The 15,849-nt window shown below is 31.8% G+C and overlaps 1 protein-coding gene across 1 annotated transcript; it reads left to right on the top strand.

The window, feature by feature from the left end:
- The first annotated feature begins 6,519 nt into the window (after positions 1-6,519).
- On the top strand, positions 6,520-8,632 carry LOC132267425 (homeobox-leucine zipper protein ATHB-13-like). The gene is made up of 3 exons (XM_059768587.1): positions 6,520-6,930; positions 7,027-7,409; positions 8,137-8,632. The coding sequence occupies exons 1-3, from the start codon at positions 6,804-6,806 to the stop codon at positions 8,506-8,508; spliced, it is 882 nt and encodes a 293-aa protein (XP_059624570.1). The 5' UTR covers positions 6,520-6,803; the 3' UTR covers positions 8,509-8,632.
- Positions 8,633-15,849: the final 7,217 nt, after the last annotated feature.

The following is a 15,849-nucleotide window of genomic DNA, read 5'->3' as shown; positions in this document are numbered from 1 at the left end:
GGATTGAGTTGCAAAATATCCGTCGGATTATCGAATCAAATCGGATCGAATAAAATGCTTATCGGATTTGGATTAGATCAGACTTGATCCGGTTCAAATCCGATCTTTTTACAGGGCTACTTGTCACATTACCTCATAAGGTTTTCAGTTGAATTTGTTCTTAAGGTTTGTAATTAATTAAAACATTTTTTGTGGTCAAATTAAACTAGTTTTATATACAATTGTTTCAACTGAGAATTTTCATTAACTGTGATTAGAAATGACTAATATTCACATGAAGTCTCAATGCATGGATGTCAATTGTTTTTTGAAAGATCTTTTCATTAGATGACTCTTTACTTGTACCAATTTTATGACAGATGAAATTTAAGTCACCGACTATGTCAATTTCCATTACCTGAATAGGAGAAAATGATGTGTGGTTAAATTTTAAACCTTTCAGAGTAAGAGGTAGGAGAGATATTTAGATGCAACCAATCTACAAGTATTGGTGGTGTATATATAATGTATATAACTAGTTTAGAATTATATAAATATGAAATGATAATGAAAACATTTACCTAATAATAAGAATAAATTAATGTGTTTAGCAACAATTTTGTGATAAGATGTTTTACCAAAAAACCAAAAAATCCAGGGATAAGATGGAATTGAAACGGGTGTCGCATATGCAGTTGGTAGTTTCTTGGTCAAATGTATACACGTTCGTAGTTACAAACTCTCATTGTCCTTAGACTCCGAACCACTTTTACTTTGAAATTTTTTGGTACTTAAATTAAATGCATTTGTTAATACTTAAATACAAAATTAGTCATCACCTAGAATTTATATTACTTGAAAAGAGACGGAATTTTTAAGTGAGAAATATCTTTTTGTTGAATGCTGGATATGGATTTTAAAAATTAATAGGTATAAATTTGTAAGTTTATTTTTAATTTATTTACCCCAAAAAAAATTATTTATTTTTTTCCTAACAAAGAATTCTCAAAATTCTCTTATAGGGACTTGAACTTTTTACCTTTCGTTTTGAAATGGGATAGTCAAGATATATTATTTTTTAACCAGAGTATCCAGAATTTTGCCCCGACTAATTCATGAGACTCGTGCAAGGCGACCCCATACAAATTGGGAAAAACTTAGACTATATTCGCGAGCGTAAAGAATTGTTTGTACATATGAGAAAGTAAGGCACCAATACCAGTCTTTTTTTTTTTTTTAACTAGGCCAAGCCCCCTTGAGGTTTATCGCAATCGCATCCTATGGTCTTCCCTTGTCCGGGGAATATTCGAGTCCAGCCCACTTGAAGGTATTTATCAGGCTGAGTTATTTGTAGAGTACCCTCAAATTATTGGACACACCACCAGCCCAAAGGAAGAGCTCAAGACACGAAAGTCTCAAAGATATCAGATATGACAAAATCATTATAAACAAGCCCAAACATCCACATCTAGTCCACATTTAGAAGATTTTTGGGCTTAGGAAAGTTATTTAAGCCAGCATCGATTTTTAAAAGATAAGGTTTATGAAAAATGCCTGAGGGCTTACTTAGATTGAAAAAGCCCAACCTCTGTTTTCTCCTCGAGGACACTTTTGGCCCAAAGAAGGCCTTCACCCAAGAGGCATTCTTTGAGCCCTCCTAGGCTACTTCACCTTCTTTAATTCTTCATCCAATTCAAAGCAATGGTGCATTACCGCATTTAAAAGGATATTGATATTTTTAATTTTTTTATTTTATTTTATTTATTTATTTATTTATTTTCAGACAAACTAGGGAAAGGAAGAATTACCTTGTGGCCTAGTTAGTACTATGCCCAACTTCCCGAACTAGTGTTCCACACTGTCAAGGTTTATAGGGTGCAACTAAATTCCGGTTTTGAAGGTAAGTCTGATTGGAGCAGTCCTCACTTTTCTTCTTCATTGGTTTGATTTCTTAACCTTTAGCTTGACAGTTAACAATTCACTCATTTTTATCTGTTGGAGACGCACACACACACATATATATTAGGCAAGAAACTCACACATTCATTTGTCCCTTTGCGGGATGTGAACCATCCAGTTTTAGAGGTATCAGAGATACGACTAGGCTACAAGACACTTAATTATTTGTTGAAGACTTAACCCTAACCCTTCACTTTACCACATAACAGAGATTTACTGCATGTCATTTTTTTTTTCCTTGAATAATGATTCTTTTATTAGTTGAATTATGTTAATATGGATTGTATATAACATTATTATCTTTTTCCTTTCTCTTTAATCTCAACACAATAAAAAGAATTAGCAATATTTAGACATGTCAAAATTATGGAAAAGTGGAACTAAAAACAAAAGTTGTCATTCTAATTAATCTACCGGTATGAATAACTTCTAGATTTTCTTATCAACTAGTAATATTTCTTATATAAACCCCAATAATATATATATATATATATATATATATTTTGGGGTGGGAGTTGTCAATCCCTCTTCACTGTGTGTTGTGTGTGTGTGTGAGAGAGAGAGAGAAGGGCACATGGGGGAACAAGAGGGCATGTGGTGGAGACACAGAGCAATGGCTTAATTTAAAAATTTTGAAATGAACAACGAGAAATTATAAGGATACAGCGATTCAACCAACACACAAATCCAAATCCATGTGAGGAGCTCCATTTCAGGGCAGACTAAAGGCGCATATAATAAGACCCACACCTTACAACACCCAACGCTCTAATTATCAGGTCACACTCATGCATGCCTCTTTCAATTCCCTTTTATACACCAAGCACTTCAATTTCTGAAAGCGATAATCACGAAATGAAAATTATATGTATATGTATCTCAGTCAAAACATTTATGTGTGACATGTTCCAATTCCATTGAAAATTTTTCTCTAGCTAGTTAGGTCCATCTATCACTCCATGTGAAAGGGAAGGAAAATCAAACTAGCCAATCCATGATATTGTGTATGTATTTGACTATTAGCACACCTAATTAATTTATAGCCTTCCGTTGTTGCCAAGGACTATAGTTTAACGGTACTTCCTCACTTTCAAAAATAGAAATGTAATGTTGTGGTTCAAATTTTGTTTTCACTGATAAATTTTTTTGTCCATAACCTCGGTTTGAGAACTATCTTGTAATCCGATATAGAAAAGCTAGCGTGTAGGATTTGGAATGTGTCATGAGAGAACACTGATAGCTACAAGAAGAGTGTTTGAGAGCGAGGGTTTAGGGCTAAAATTTGTAGACTATTGTAGTTAAATCTTTTACCTGATCTTTATCGTGTAGATTTTATTTCAAATCACATAAATCTTTGTGTTCTTTAAGTGATGCGTGTTTACTTTTTCTATCGATTACTTGATTGAATTCTTAGTTTGTGACATTTGTTGTAACAAAAAGGTGTTCAAGTCTATAAGGCTGTGGATTGAGGGACATAAATTGAGAAATCCAGCTCGATAGTGTTACAACTTTCAATGTAGGTGTTAAAGTTGGCACCCATTTGCTTAAAATTGAGAGGGAAGTGGAGGGAATAGAGGGGAGCCTGCTGTCTAGGTGGGTTAAGTTGCAGTCCCTGCACTGAGTCAGTCTGCACCTCCCATTTCGTTCCATCCCATCTCTCTCTCTCTCTCTCTCTCACACACACACACACACACTTTATTCTCATACCAGCTCATTTCTTCTTCACTCTTTTTATCTAGAATAGATAAAATGACTAAAACAAGTTAAGAGTTTGAAACCTGATTTTTTTAGAGCTCGGTCAAGTCAGAGCAGCTCAAATATTGATTTCTTGACTCGATTTGAACTCCAATTTTGTATGCCCAAATAACTACCCCCTAATTAATCCTTGATTTGACTTGGTTGATAGTCATGTTTCACTAATTAATACTCCGGTTAACCCATGTTGACATTTCCAGAAATTTTGAAGAAAAATATTAACAACGACTGTGATTGATTGAAGTCACGGTGAATTTTGAGTCAACAGATCACGTGAATATCAGGCTCACCTAATACGATAATTAAGATACTATTACAAATGCATCAATTGCGACCTTAATTAGTACAATTAAAATTTAAATTAAACTACCAAGCACAACTCGGATAACATGTCCTGTGACCTCTTATTTTTGTTTAATTTTGTTAAATTTTCATTGATATGAACAAATGTATACAAATGATGAACATTAAGAAAGCACTAGCAAAACGGTTAAAAAATAAAATAAAATAAAAATAAAAGGGCAATGCCATCTTTTCATTTCATTTAGAACTTAATTGATAATGAGGTTGTCTTTAGGTGTGGTGATCTGACATGTGGGATCTAGTGATGCCAAGTGATACCTTGGTCCTCTTTTCACTTTCACTTTCTAATTTGCATGTCAATTTTCTTTCGGCCGTCACTTATATATAGTGTCCATCATAATGGAATCTACTACTTTTCAGTCGCATAAAACTAAGAATTGTCTAATCCATGCCTCAGCTTATGTGTGCCTCTTCTTTCAAATGCGGGTTGTGACGGTGGTGGTGGTAGTGGTAACCCTAGGTTTTATTTTAGATCCATATGTCTTCATTTATTAGGTGTTGATCTTCTTAATTAATGGAGTTTAGGGTCATTATTTATATAATCCAAAGGTGTTGAATGGGGTAGGATAGACAAAATGTGCTAATCTTTTTTTAGTATTATTAATTGTACAAAGTGATTTTCTTTAAACTTGCGTTTTTTAGAGTTTGAGAGTTTGATTTTCATTCATTAACACCATGACATTCTGAAAACAAAAAGGGTGAAAAATTGTTAGACTAGTTCAGTTTATCAGCATAGCTTATTAACAAAAATATTCATGTTACATTTGAGAGAATCAAATCGAATCGATTTTAAAATTAATTTTTTTTTTTTAAAAAAAAGAAATTATTAAAAAAAAGGACAAAGTACACATTGAGGTTTGTCATAAGACTAGATATATACAAGTTGATTATTTTTCGGATAATGACACTGCCGTCAGAATTATCTCCAAATAAGGCTTTAAATGATTCAAAAAGACAAAATTGCCCCTTAATAATAAAATCAGTTTTATTCTAAATTATTAGACATGTTAAAATGTCAAAATTGCCCTTGAGTAAATATGAGTCACAAAATGGTGCCGATTTATTATGCTAAAATTCATTATTTTCTCACGGTATTGTAATATTCCGATTGATATGAAATTTTTATTAAAGGTTCATCTGCATGTCTAGTTTCTCTCTAAAAAATTTCACAATTTTTGGCCAAACAGATATTTTTATAAAAATTCGACAACAGCTGCTATATGGAATTTTCAACTGTTTGAAATCAGGTTTTTAATTTATTTATTTGACAACCTTCTGGACATCGGATCATCACCAAAATATTCAGTTTTATACTTCCATGAGTCTATTTTCTAAAACATTTTCATTTGCTCCGTTTCGATTTCAAATGAATTTTCTATAATTATCTTCCACTTTTTTTGCATCAAATGTTAATGATGGGTACATTGGTCTAATTTATCAAATTGTGAAATTAAAAAGGTCCATTAAATGGTCAAAGGCAAGTTGGTCAATTTTGCATGTGTCATATATGGCCGCAGGTGGCTACAGGGGTGTCTTTGTTAATTTTTTCAAACTTCAAGGGATGTCATTATCCAAAAAATAACCAACTTGTATATGTTTGTTTTTATGGCAAATCTCAAGGGGTGTCATTATATTTTACCAAAAAAAAAAAAAAAAATTGAAACTTTGAATTAGTTTTTTTAAAAATTATTTTTAATTCCAAAATGCCAATTCGATGTTGTCAAACATAACAACAATTTAATCAAATGAGATTTTAAGTGTTCTTATGGCAAATCTCAAGGGATGTCATTGTACTTTAACCAAAAAAAAAAAAATTGAAACTTTGAATTAATTTTTTTTATATTATTTTTAATTCCAAGATACCAATTCGATGTTGTCAAAGATTACAACAATTTAATCAAATGATATTTAAGTGCCAATTTAAAGTGTTTTTCTTTCTAAAATCACATAATAATATGAAAAATGAGATTCCTATTCTCTCTTTTCAGGGACGGAGCCAATGAAGGTCTAGCGGGGCCGTGCCTCCTGGCCTGCCCTCTACAATATATGTGGTATTTTTTAATTATATATATATATATATATATATATATATAATTTTATATTATGCCCCCCTAATTTTTTTTGTTTCTAATATCTCTTAATTTTTTCTTTAATTTATCTTTTATTCTTCAAAATCCTTTAATTTTCCATTCTCAATCAAACAACTTTTTTTCTTTCGGAGTTCTCTCATTTTTCTTTTTCTACTTCTTTAAATTTTCTTTTTAATATACATATTTGAATAATTTTCTTCATTCTTCTTCTTTTATATTTTATATTTATCATATTATATACATATACATACATACATGTATATATATATATTAAATACTGAGTCCGTCCTTTTGCTGTAAATTTCTTGTACATACACATTAAGCTGTAAATTTCTTTTACATACACATTCACTCACAGACACACACACTGACACACACATAATCTGAGACATAAATTTATGCTTTTTTTTTTTCATTCTTTTCTTTGTATCTTTTCAAAAAAGAAAGTTATCTATTTTTTTTTTCTTTCATTTATTTATTTATTTATTGAAACTAGGGTATTAATAGTCTTGGCCCAATGATTTAAAGCAAGAAAAAACAAGAAATGCAAGAAACATCATATTGCAGGTGATTAGAGTCCCCTTGAGTTATAAATCACACCCCACGTTCACTCTCAACCTATTACTACTGTTGCCTTCCAGTCTTGCCCCTTTGCATATGATCATTTGCAACAGTAGTATGACCTTTGTCCCAACTGACTTCATGTTTCAAATCCATGAAGACAACCACCCTCCTTCCACTTCTCCCCATGTCCTCCCCTCCTATCCATCTCAAGAATTCCAAGGTACTCATCTTTCTCTCTATCTATATACATATATGTATATATATGTGTGTGTGTGCTTTATAAGTATGATTTAGAGATTAATGGTTGTCGTTGCAGGTGTTTCACCACCCCTAATGAGGAGATCCATATCGTTTTCGGGTGTTGAAAGGTGTGAGCAAGGAGTGCATGGAGAAGATGAGATGTCTGATGATGGATCACAATTGCTTGGGGAGAAGAAGAAGAGGCTAGACACTGAACAAGTGAAGGCACTTGAGAAGAGCTTCGAGTTGGGCAACAAACTTGAGCCTGAGAGAAAAATTCAGTTGGCAAGGTCTCTTGGTCTGAAACCAAGACAAGTGGCTATATGGTTCCAAAACAGGAGGGCTAGGTGGAAGACCAAGCAATTGGAGAAAGACTATGACTTCTTGAAGAAACAGTTTGAGGCTCTCAAGGCTGACAATGATGTCCTTCATGTTCACAACCAACAACTTCATGCACAGGTTACTCTTCATTTCCATTCTTCTATATATTTGATATAGTGTGTGTGTGTGTGTGTATTCAAATTGTATAAGGAAAATTTAATTAGTTATGCAATTTGGGTATTTGTATAATTGGCTTTTGAAAATAATTTTGGGACTTTTCCTCCATTGATGGTCTTTTGGCCTATGAATTAAAACCATTTTCACTTTTGGGATCAATTTTGCTTCTATTTTTTTATTAATATCTATAATTTGAGAATTTTTCAGAAGTCAAACTGTGTATCCTAATTTTCAATAATTGAATATTTTGTCATTCTGGAATTTTTTTTGCATGTTTATATTTTGATAAAACTTGAGGATTTTTGATAAATAATACATGTGTGTCAAAAGGAGCTGAGACATATTCTTGAACGCAAAATCCGATTTGGGAATCAAATTGAGTACTGATTTCTTTTCAAAATGACTTTATGAAGTCATTTTAATTTTTCTGAATTGCTTTTGCTTTGGTTGATAATAAGTTATAAGGGTAAGGGAAGCTTCAAGTGTAAACAGAACAACCCCACCCCTTCCTTTTTCTATTGCCATAGCCCTTAGATGGGACTAGTAGCCTTTATTTTAAGTTTTGATTCAAATTTGTCCATATACATCTTTCACACACACACACACACACACACACAATATGTATAAATTTATCCATTGAAAGAATCAGTTCATGTTTCATGTTAACTGATTGATTCTAATGCTGCAGCTATTGGCTCTTAAAAATAAAGAAACAACAGGAAGTGGAGCTATTAATCTCAATAAAGAAACAAAGGGTGGTTCTTGGAGCAATGGAAGTGAGAACACTTGTGATGTCAACTTTAGTACCACTACAACACCACCACCAGCAACAGACAGCCCACCATATTCTCATCCAACCAATACACACATCTTCCCTTCCCCAAATGAGCCTGCAACTACTTCTTCCCAACTCCTCCCAAGCTCATCAAGATCATCAGACCACCTCCAATTCCACAAAATCGATCAGATGGTTCCGGATGAGAATCTCTGCAACATGTTTAGTGGCATCGACGATCAACCGAGCTTGTGGGTGTGGCCAGAACAACAACATTTTCAATGAGTCCAACCAAAATTTTCTCCAACAGTGTGTTATTCAGGCATGATAGTTTAACCGAAAAATCTAGCGGAAAGTTTCTTATATAATAAATTAACTTACACCTTGAAATGCAGCTGTTTTGGTCTGTTGTTTTGGTGTATGGTATTGGACATCTGGACTTGAGTTCAAAATTGGCAATGGGACATACCATAGTGCTTTGAAATATGCATTAATTGTTGTCAATCCCATATTTTGCAAGGTTGGAACATTGGAGGAGAGAGAAAGAAAAAAAATGTTATAATAAACAGTAATAATAGAAGATTCATGTTGCATGGTGCATTACATCTGCCAATGAATGGATCAAAGTCTCCTCCTTTATCAGGAGCCATGAAATTAAAAAACAGGAAAAAAAGATTCTCCTTGCATTTTCTTCTATCTTTTTTTTATTTCCTCGTTGGTGTCATGACTCATTTAATAAAATATGTGTATCAAAATTTACGCTTAAATTATGGAAGTGCTCTATGGAAGGTTCTTGTGATGTGGAGAAAGGTTGGCAGATTTTTTGTTGGAGCAATGCTATAATGAGGTTGTTTTCACAGTGAACTCGCGCTTTCATTTTACCAGTTGAATTGAATATTTTGACACTCGATTTAGTGGATAAAGATGTGAATTCACGTGAGAGCACCTTCATCATATCATATTTTTCGCGATAAAAAGTGGCGAGAGATGAAAAGTGGTGAGAGATGAAGGACTATTGTGAGCAAAGAATCAAATCCTCTTCTATATGTTGGACGGTCCAATGCACTGGAAGGGTCTACTGAAGAGGTCCCTCAAGGATAATAAGAAATTAATGTCGTTTGTGAGCAAGTAATACTTTTTATCCTATTCAGTAAAAGATTAATGCCGTTTGTGAGCAAGTAACACTTTTTATCCTATTCAGTACTCGAGAGGGTAAAAATCACCCAACACAAGGTGGGGTCCAACTTTGCTATAGAATCCACACCTCCCATAATGCAATATTCACCTTTCTTCTTTGCACGAATGGGAGGGAAATAAAATAGCTGTGAAGAAAATCTAGTTGGATTGAGGTTGGTAAATTTGAAAGTGTGAAGAGGAGAGAAAAGGGAAAGGAAGAATCGAAGCGCGAATTCCGAGAGGGAATAGGACAAGGGGATCGGAAAGGGGAAGGGAACAAGAGGATGTTGATCACATTGGAAATGGGTCAATTTTTTTTTTAGTATTTTTGAAGGAGATGTTTGTCATTCTTTCTCCATCGAGAATGGAAAATGTCAGACTGTGTGTGTCCATGTGATCACCAACTGCCACCCCTCTTCATCATATCTTTCAAAAGTTTAGTGACGCAGAAACAGGTGGATACAAGTGTGTTGGAACTTGGATCTTAAAAAACCTAGTTGATATTTTGTGGATTTTGACAATTTTTAAATATTTTCAACCTTTCTTTACTAATTGATTATTTAAGGTCAACTTAATCTTGTTTACTGCATTGAGGTAGAAAACATATTTTTCCAAGGTCTCTTTTCAATGATTAAAGGGTCAATGTAAAACAATAAATTTTCAAATTCTCTAATATTACGGTTAAAAATATCGAATTGATATTTTTAATTTGGGATTAGCGAAAGTTTAGAGTATTAAAATTTTTTTAATTTTAAATTCGAAGTGCTAATTCGGTGCAGGCAAACATAACATAATAATTTTATACTCCGATATTAGTGGTGACAGAATGATAGAGGATGACACTTTGATAATTTCACTTTAAAGTTAAAAGGGCAAGATAAAATTTGTGAATAATCTTTTTTTCACATCATTCTAATATTTAGAATGAAAAAAAAAAAAAAAAAAGCACCTTTTGATTTTCTTTGGTTAGCTTTCCCAAAAAATTATGCACGAAGGAGTGATTGTGAATGATCCTATTAATAAAATTTTAGGTATGGGTTTTGCCTTAAATCTAATAAAGCAAAAGGTTGCAAAACAAAAGTTTGACGTACTATAGGAATGATGTTAGAAAGAAAGAAAATTTATTCAAATCAATGCTTTTTTCTTTTCTTTATATGACACTCTATGTGTATGTGTGTGTGTGTGTGTTTGTGTGTGTGTTTGTTTGTATTCATTCTGATGCAGTTCTCAAAATGATCACTGAAAACGATGACAACAAATGTAGAATATGAAGAAAATAAACGTGCATTGGCACCAATCTTGTTCCCTAGAACAAGAATGAGTAGTAATTTTGATTAAGCAATCATTAGAATAATCAATAATACCATACACAAAATTTAGAAACATGGCAATAGCTTCTAATTCAGTTTTTTATGTTTTTGCCTTATAGCGAATCAAAAGTACGAAGTATGTTTTGATAACATTTTTTACGATTTGAATAGTATCAAAACGCTTCTGAAAATGAGGCCAAAACTGGAAGCAAAAAAAAAAAATGATATTTCTGATTGCTTACGCACTATAACAAAACCAATGTTCAAAAAAAAAAAAAAAAATATTTTTAACTAACCATTTCATTTTTCAAATTTACAACAATTTTTTACTAAATATGTTTTCATATTTTTACTTCCAAAAGTCTTGCAATAAATATGTGGTATTAAACATATTTTTAAATATTATTCAACACACTATAAAGCAAAAATACTATTTTTTCTTCGAATCAAAATAAAAATACAAAACAATTGTGCATGCCATAAGGTCCTAACAAATACTTTAGCTTTTAGTGGGTAAAACTTAAAGCACAAGTCTATTCCATCTAAGAAACTTCAAAACAAATGAATTTTTATTTCCAAAATTTGAAATTTGCCTTTGGCATGCTTGATGCATTGCTTCACTTAAATGTCTTTACTTTCTCTTGAAAAGCCAAAAGAGGAGAGATATTTACGTGTGGACAACACTTTGTATAATTTTTCCATGGACCATATCAAAAATCAAATCAAATCACAAATCATTTTCAAGCCCTAATCGTACCTAAGTAAAAATCTAATCACAACTTTATGTGGCAGTGAGAATTGTGCAAATAAATCACCCATCAATTTCTTTAATCACTTTAGTCTTCTTTTACTTTCACTGCGAGCTTAACAACTAAGAGATTAATTATTCGCTTAGTCGGAAAGATACAATTTATTTGAACAGTTTAGAATCTAAATGTCAAGATTTATATCCAAAAATAATTAAGCAAGTAGGTAGGTTGTTTATTTCTAGGATTTGTTAGGCCTCGGCAACAAGGACCATTGGACCACAAGTTGTGAAATGCTTTTTCCATAAAGTAATGAACTTGTGATAACCAGAGTGGTAAAGATATGACATGCTTTTAGGGTTCATGAACTTTGGCACAAGTAAGTATCAAAAATGGTTTAGCATGGACATAGTTGGGTAATCACATTAAATATAGGTTAATGCATTTAATGAATGAAACACATTAAGTATAAGTTGATTTTTTTTTAGCGGAATTATCTTTGGCGCAAGTTCATTGAGGTAGACTAGTAATGAACTCTGGGTTCAAGCGGGTGGTGATGATATCCCACATTTGAGAGTGGGTTATTGGTACTTACATGTATGAACACGTTCGACTGCGAAAACGCGTTTTAAAAGTAGTAAGTATAGAGAGTATATAAAACAAATAATATTTAAATGGCTGGACAGTTGTGATAAATGGCATTAGAGCCAATCCTCAACACAAAATGGGAGGATGCACAATTTTGTCAAGTTTTGAAGAGAGTAGTAAAGAAATTATATGGTATTACCCAGTGACTTATTTGGTAGAGTCCTCAACTCTTTGAACGTATATGTTTGTATTCGAGTCTCTCCGTTCTTAATTTTCAAAGAAAAAAAAAACAAAGAAATGACATGCTTTTGGGGGTGAACAAACTTTGGCACAAGTATCAAGAATAGTTTAGCATGTACATAGTTTGGTAATCCCATTTAATATAGGTTAATGAATTTAGTGGAATCAACTGTGGCACAAATTCATGAGTTCAGACTAGCAAGGACAAAGCCGTGAGTTTTTAGAGGAGGTAATAGTAATGTACCACATCTTTTGGGAAGGGTTATTGATATTTATGTGTGTGAAAACTTTATAATTTTGTAAATGAGTTTTAAAAATTGTAAAAATAAAATGTGTAAAATAAACAATATCTATATGATAAGGTGAATGGTAACAAATGATATCGGAACCAAATTCAATCAAGAATAAAAGGACCGGCGGCAAAATTGTCAAGAGCATTTGTCATTATTTGTGGTTAATAAACTTTGGCATGAGAAAGTATCAAAAATGATTTTTATTTTTTAATTTTTAATTTTTGACAGGTATAGAAAATAGTTTAGCACGGAGGTAATCACATTAAATATAGCTTAATATATTTAGTGGAATCAATTTAGATGATAGTGGAGATACGGATAGAAGATTTAATTTCGTGGTATGTTTGTGATTATGGCAGCAATCGTATCAAGGGAAAGTATTGTGGGGTATCATAAATACAATTAATGGTTTACAATTAATTGATGCACACATCATTAAGAGCAGAGCACGTGATTATTAAAAGATAAGTCAACTTGTTGGATATTAAGAATGGGGTTACCAATCAAAAGATATTATAGAAATATAGAAATAAATATAGGTACTTCTTTTCTTTTTTCTTACCTTCATTTTTTATTTTATTTTATTTTTTATCATTGACAAGAAATTTACACACGACACACACACACACACTCATTTTGTTACTTTGAAGACTCGAACCCTCTCACCATTCACTTTGAAAGGTAGAAGAGATATCACTAGGTCATAACACACTTGATTCTTACTCCCTTTGTCCCATATTAGTAGTCAATTTTTTGTCCCAAATTAAATATCCATTTTGAAAAGTCAAACAAAATAAATGTCATCTTTTCATAATTACCATTCTAACTTTTCAAAAATCTTACAACTTGGTGTTATATATATTTATTATTTAATGTTTGAAGAACAATTTAGTAATTTGAAAAGGGGACAATGCATTAATTGCATGTTCCCTTAAAAAGTTATAAAATCAAAATATAATAAAGTCATCATAAAAATAATTTTTAAAACTATGAAAAGAAAAAAATAAATAAATAAGCACATATTTCTATAAAGGAAGAGGTTCTTAGTTCAACTCTTCTAGTGTGATTAGTAAAAAATACTCCTACTTCGAATATTGAAATACGCATTAGCGTATATAATATGATCTCTCATTTCTAAAAGAAGTTAATTGTTTGAACCCTGTGGGACAATATATTGTATGCGTAAGTGTATTTGCTTGAACTTTAGAAAAAAAAATTCTTATTCAAGAAAATTTTTAAAAATAATAAAAGAAGGAGAAGAAGAAGAAGAATAAGGGGAAAAGAAAAAAAGAAAAGAGAGAAATGAATATAGGATTCAATAATTGGAGTGAAAATAAAAAAATTGGATACCTAAGAAAGATAATGGATTGGGCTTTTGCTCTACTCTTGTGTGATCCCCTACTATGGGCTAGGGCCGACGTACAATATATCAGGGGCTTGCAAATCTTGATCTGTGTAGTTTCAAGTTTCTACACTAATTTGGGCTTAGCCCATCTTCTTCTGGACCAACTCTTCCAGCAGTTCAGGCCTCAAACAAACCATCTTCCTTTTGGGGATTCGGTTTCTTGGATTGGACTAGTTGAAGCCCAAATCAATCCATGACTCAAATATGGTCTAAATGGACTCGGGACAATCACTGATTGACACGTAATTAAATACGTCAATTTTGTATCAATTTTTTATTTATTTTTTACTTGTCAATTAGTGATTGATTTATTTGAACCATTAGTTCCGGACAATGTAATAATTTTTTTGTCTAAATAGCTAGGAAGTATATCTTAGCATGTGTGTTTGGGCATATTTCACATGTTGTAGGATTGGATGCTTGAGGGCCTCATATAGTCATATATTAAGGGCTTAAAATATCTAAGACTTTAGTCTGTTAGCCTGGTTAATTAGATTTTAGCATACACCAACAATGTAAAACAAATTATTATTATTTTTTTCTTTTTGGAGTTTCTTTGTGTTCTTATCATTAGGTTACATAAAGTTTTAGTAATAATAAAATGTTACTTGAGGAATTTAAGCTTGATTTGATGTCACTTTGGGACTAATAGTTTTAACATCTTGTCACACTTGCAATAAACATATGGTCACAGTTCAGTGAAATCTTCCAACATCAAGGAAATATGCTTTTTATATTTTGATTTTGATGGTATACCAATAATACCATATAATTAACCTTTTTAGTCATTTGGTATCTGAACTGGTCATTTAGTTATTTATGGGAATTGGCTTAGTTCAGTGATAGTCTCATTAATTCACCATCAATAAATCATGCAAAATATATATATATATATATATATATATATATAAACTAAATCACCCAAAGAAAAAATAATTGAAAAATGGAAAAATACCCTTGCTAGTAGCTACTCTTCAATTCCCTTATTGGATGAGAAAAATGAAACAATCAATCTATTCAACTAATATTTCTGACAGCCTAAATCGTTTTTATTATGATTATTCTCTCAAAATTCACCAGAGATACTAACCACTGGAATATCGAGACATCTGCAACTTTTAATATGACCATTTCTTACATTTTGCTGCATTTGGGGGTTTCATATATATATATATATATACATGTTTGAAAAACTGTTTTTTATTTTTATTTTTTAATAGTGAAAGAACCATAAGTTTTTGCTGTTTCAAACCAACCAACCAACCAACCCAGTTGATATATTCCTATTTTTGAATAATATTTTTTTCTATCAAATGTTAAATTTAATAATTTTTGAGTTCATCTGCACGTAGAGATTATATAAAAATTAAATTATGTAAATAGTATACATAAAGAAAGAGTCCATTCATAAAATGTGCTCCCACAATGCATTTCTAAATACCATTTAGATTTCATAGACAAAAACATCATTTTAACAAATTTAGAAAGAATTATTCTTTCGTAATCTGAGCAACCCACACACATACAATAAATAATCCATTCAACTCGATAAAATCTTTTTTCTCTTAAAATGATCTAAATGGAAAGTAAAGCATGTGACCTGGGGGGATGTTTTCATATTTATTGTAGAATCTCTTTTGTCACGTGTTTTCATGGTTTCATTTCGTGATAAAGTTTATCAATATGTATAAGAAAAATGATAGATATTATCAAATATTTTTTATGATTTTATCAGAGATGTAGCATAATTAATTTCTTTTTTAAGAATTGGAGAGAGAAACTCTCACGCAAATTTTCTTGGGAATGAATTTCCTTTTCTTGGATGGTTCTTATATTTCCTTTTGGAAGTTGCCATCGAACCATAGCAA

Source organism: Cornus florida, unplaced genomic scaffold (genome assembly GCF_030987335.1).
Source record: "Cornus florida cultivar Cherokee Brave unplaced genomic scaffold, ASM3098733v1 CherokeeBrave_3.0.0_Hap2_Chr07, whole genome shotgun sequence".
NCBI lineage: Eukaryota > Viridiplantae > Streptophyta > Magnoliopsida > Cornales > Cornaceae > Cornus > Cornus florida.
Note: the sequence above shows the minus strand (reverse complement) of the source record. Positions and strands in the feature narration are given on the sequence as shown.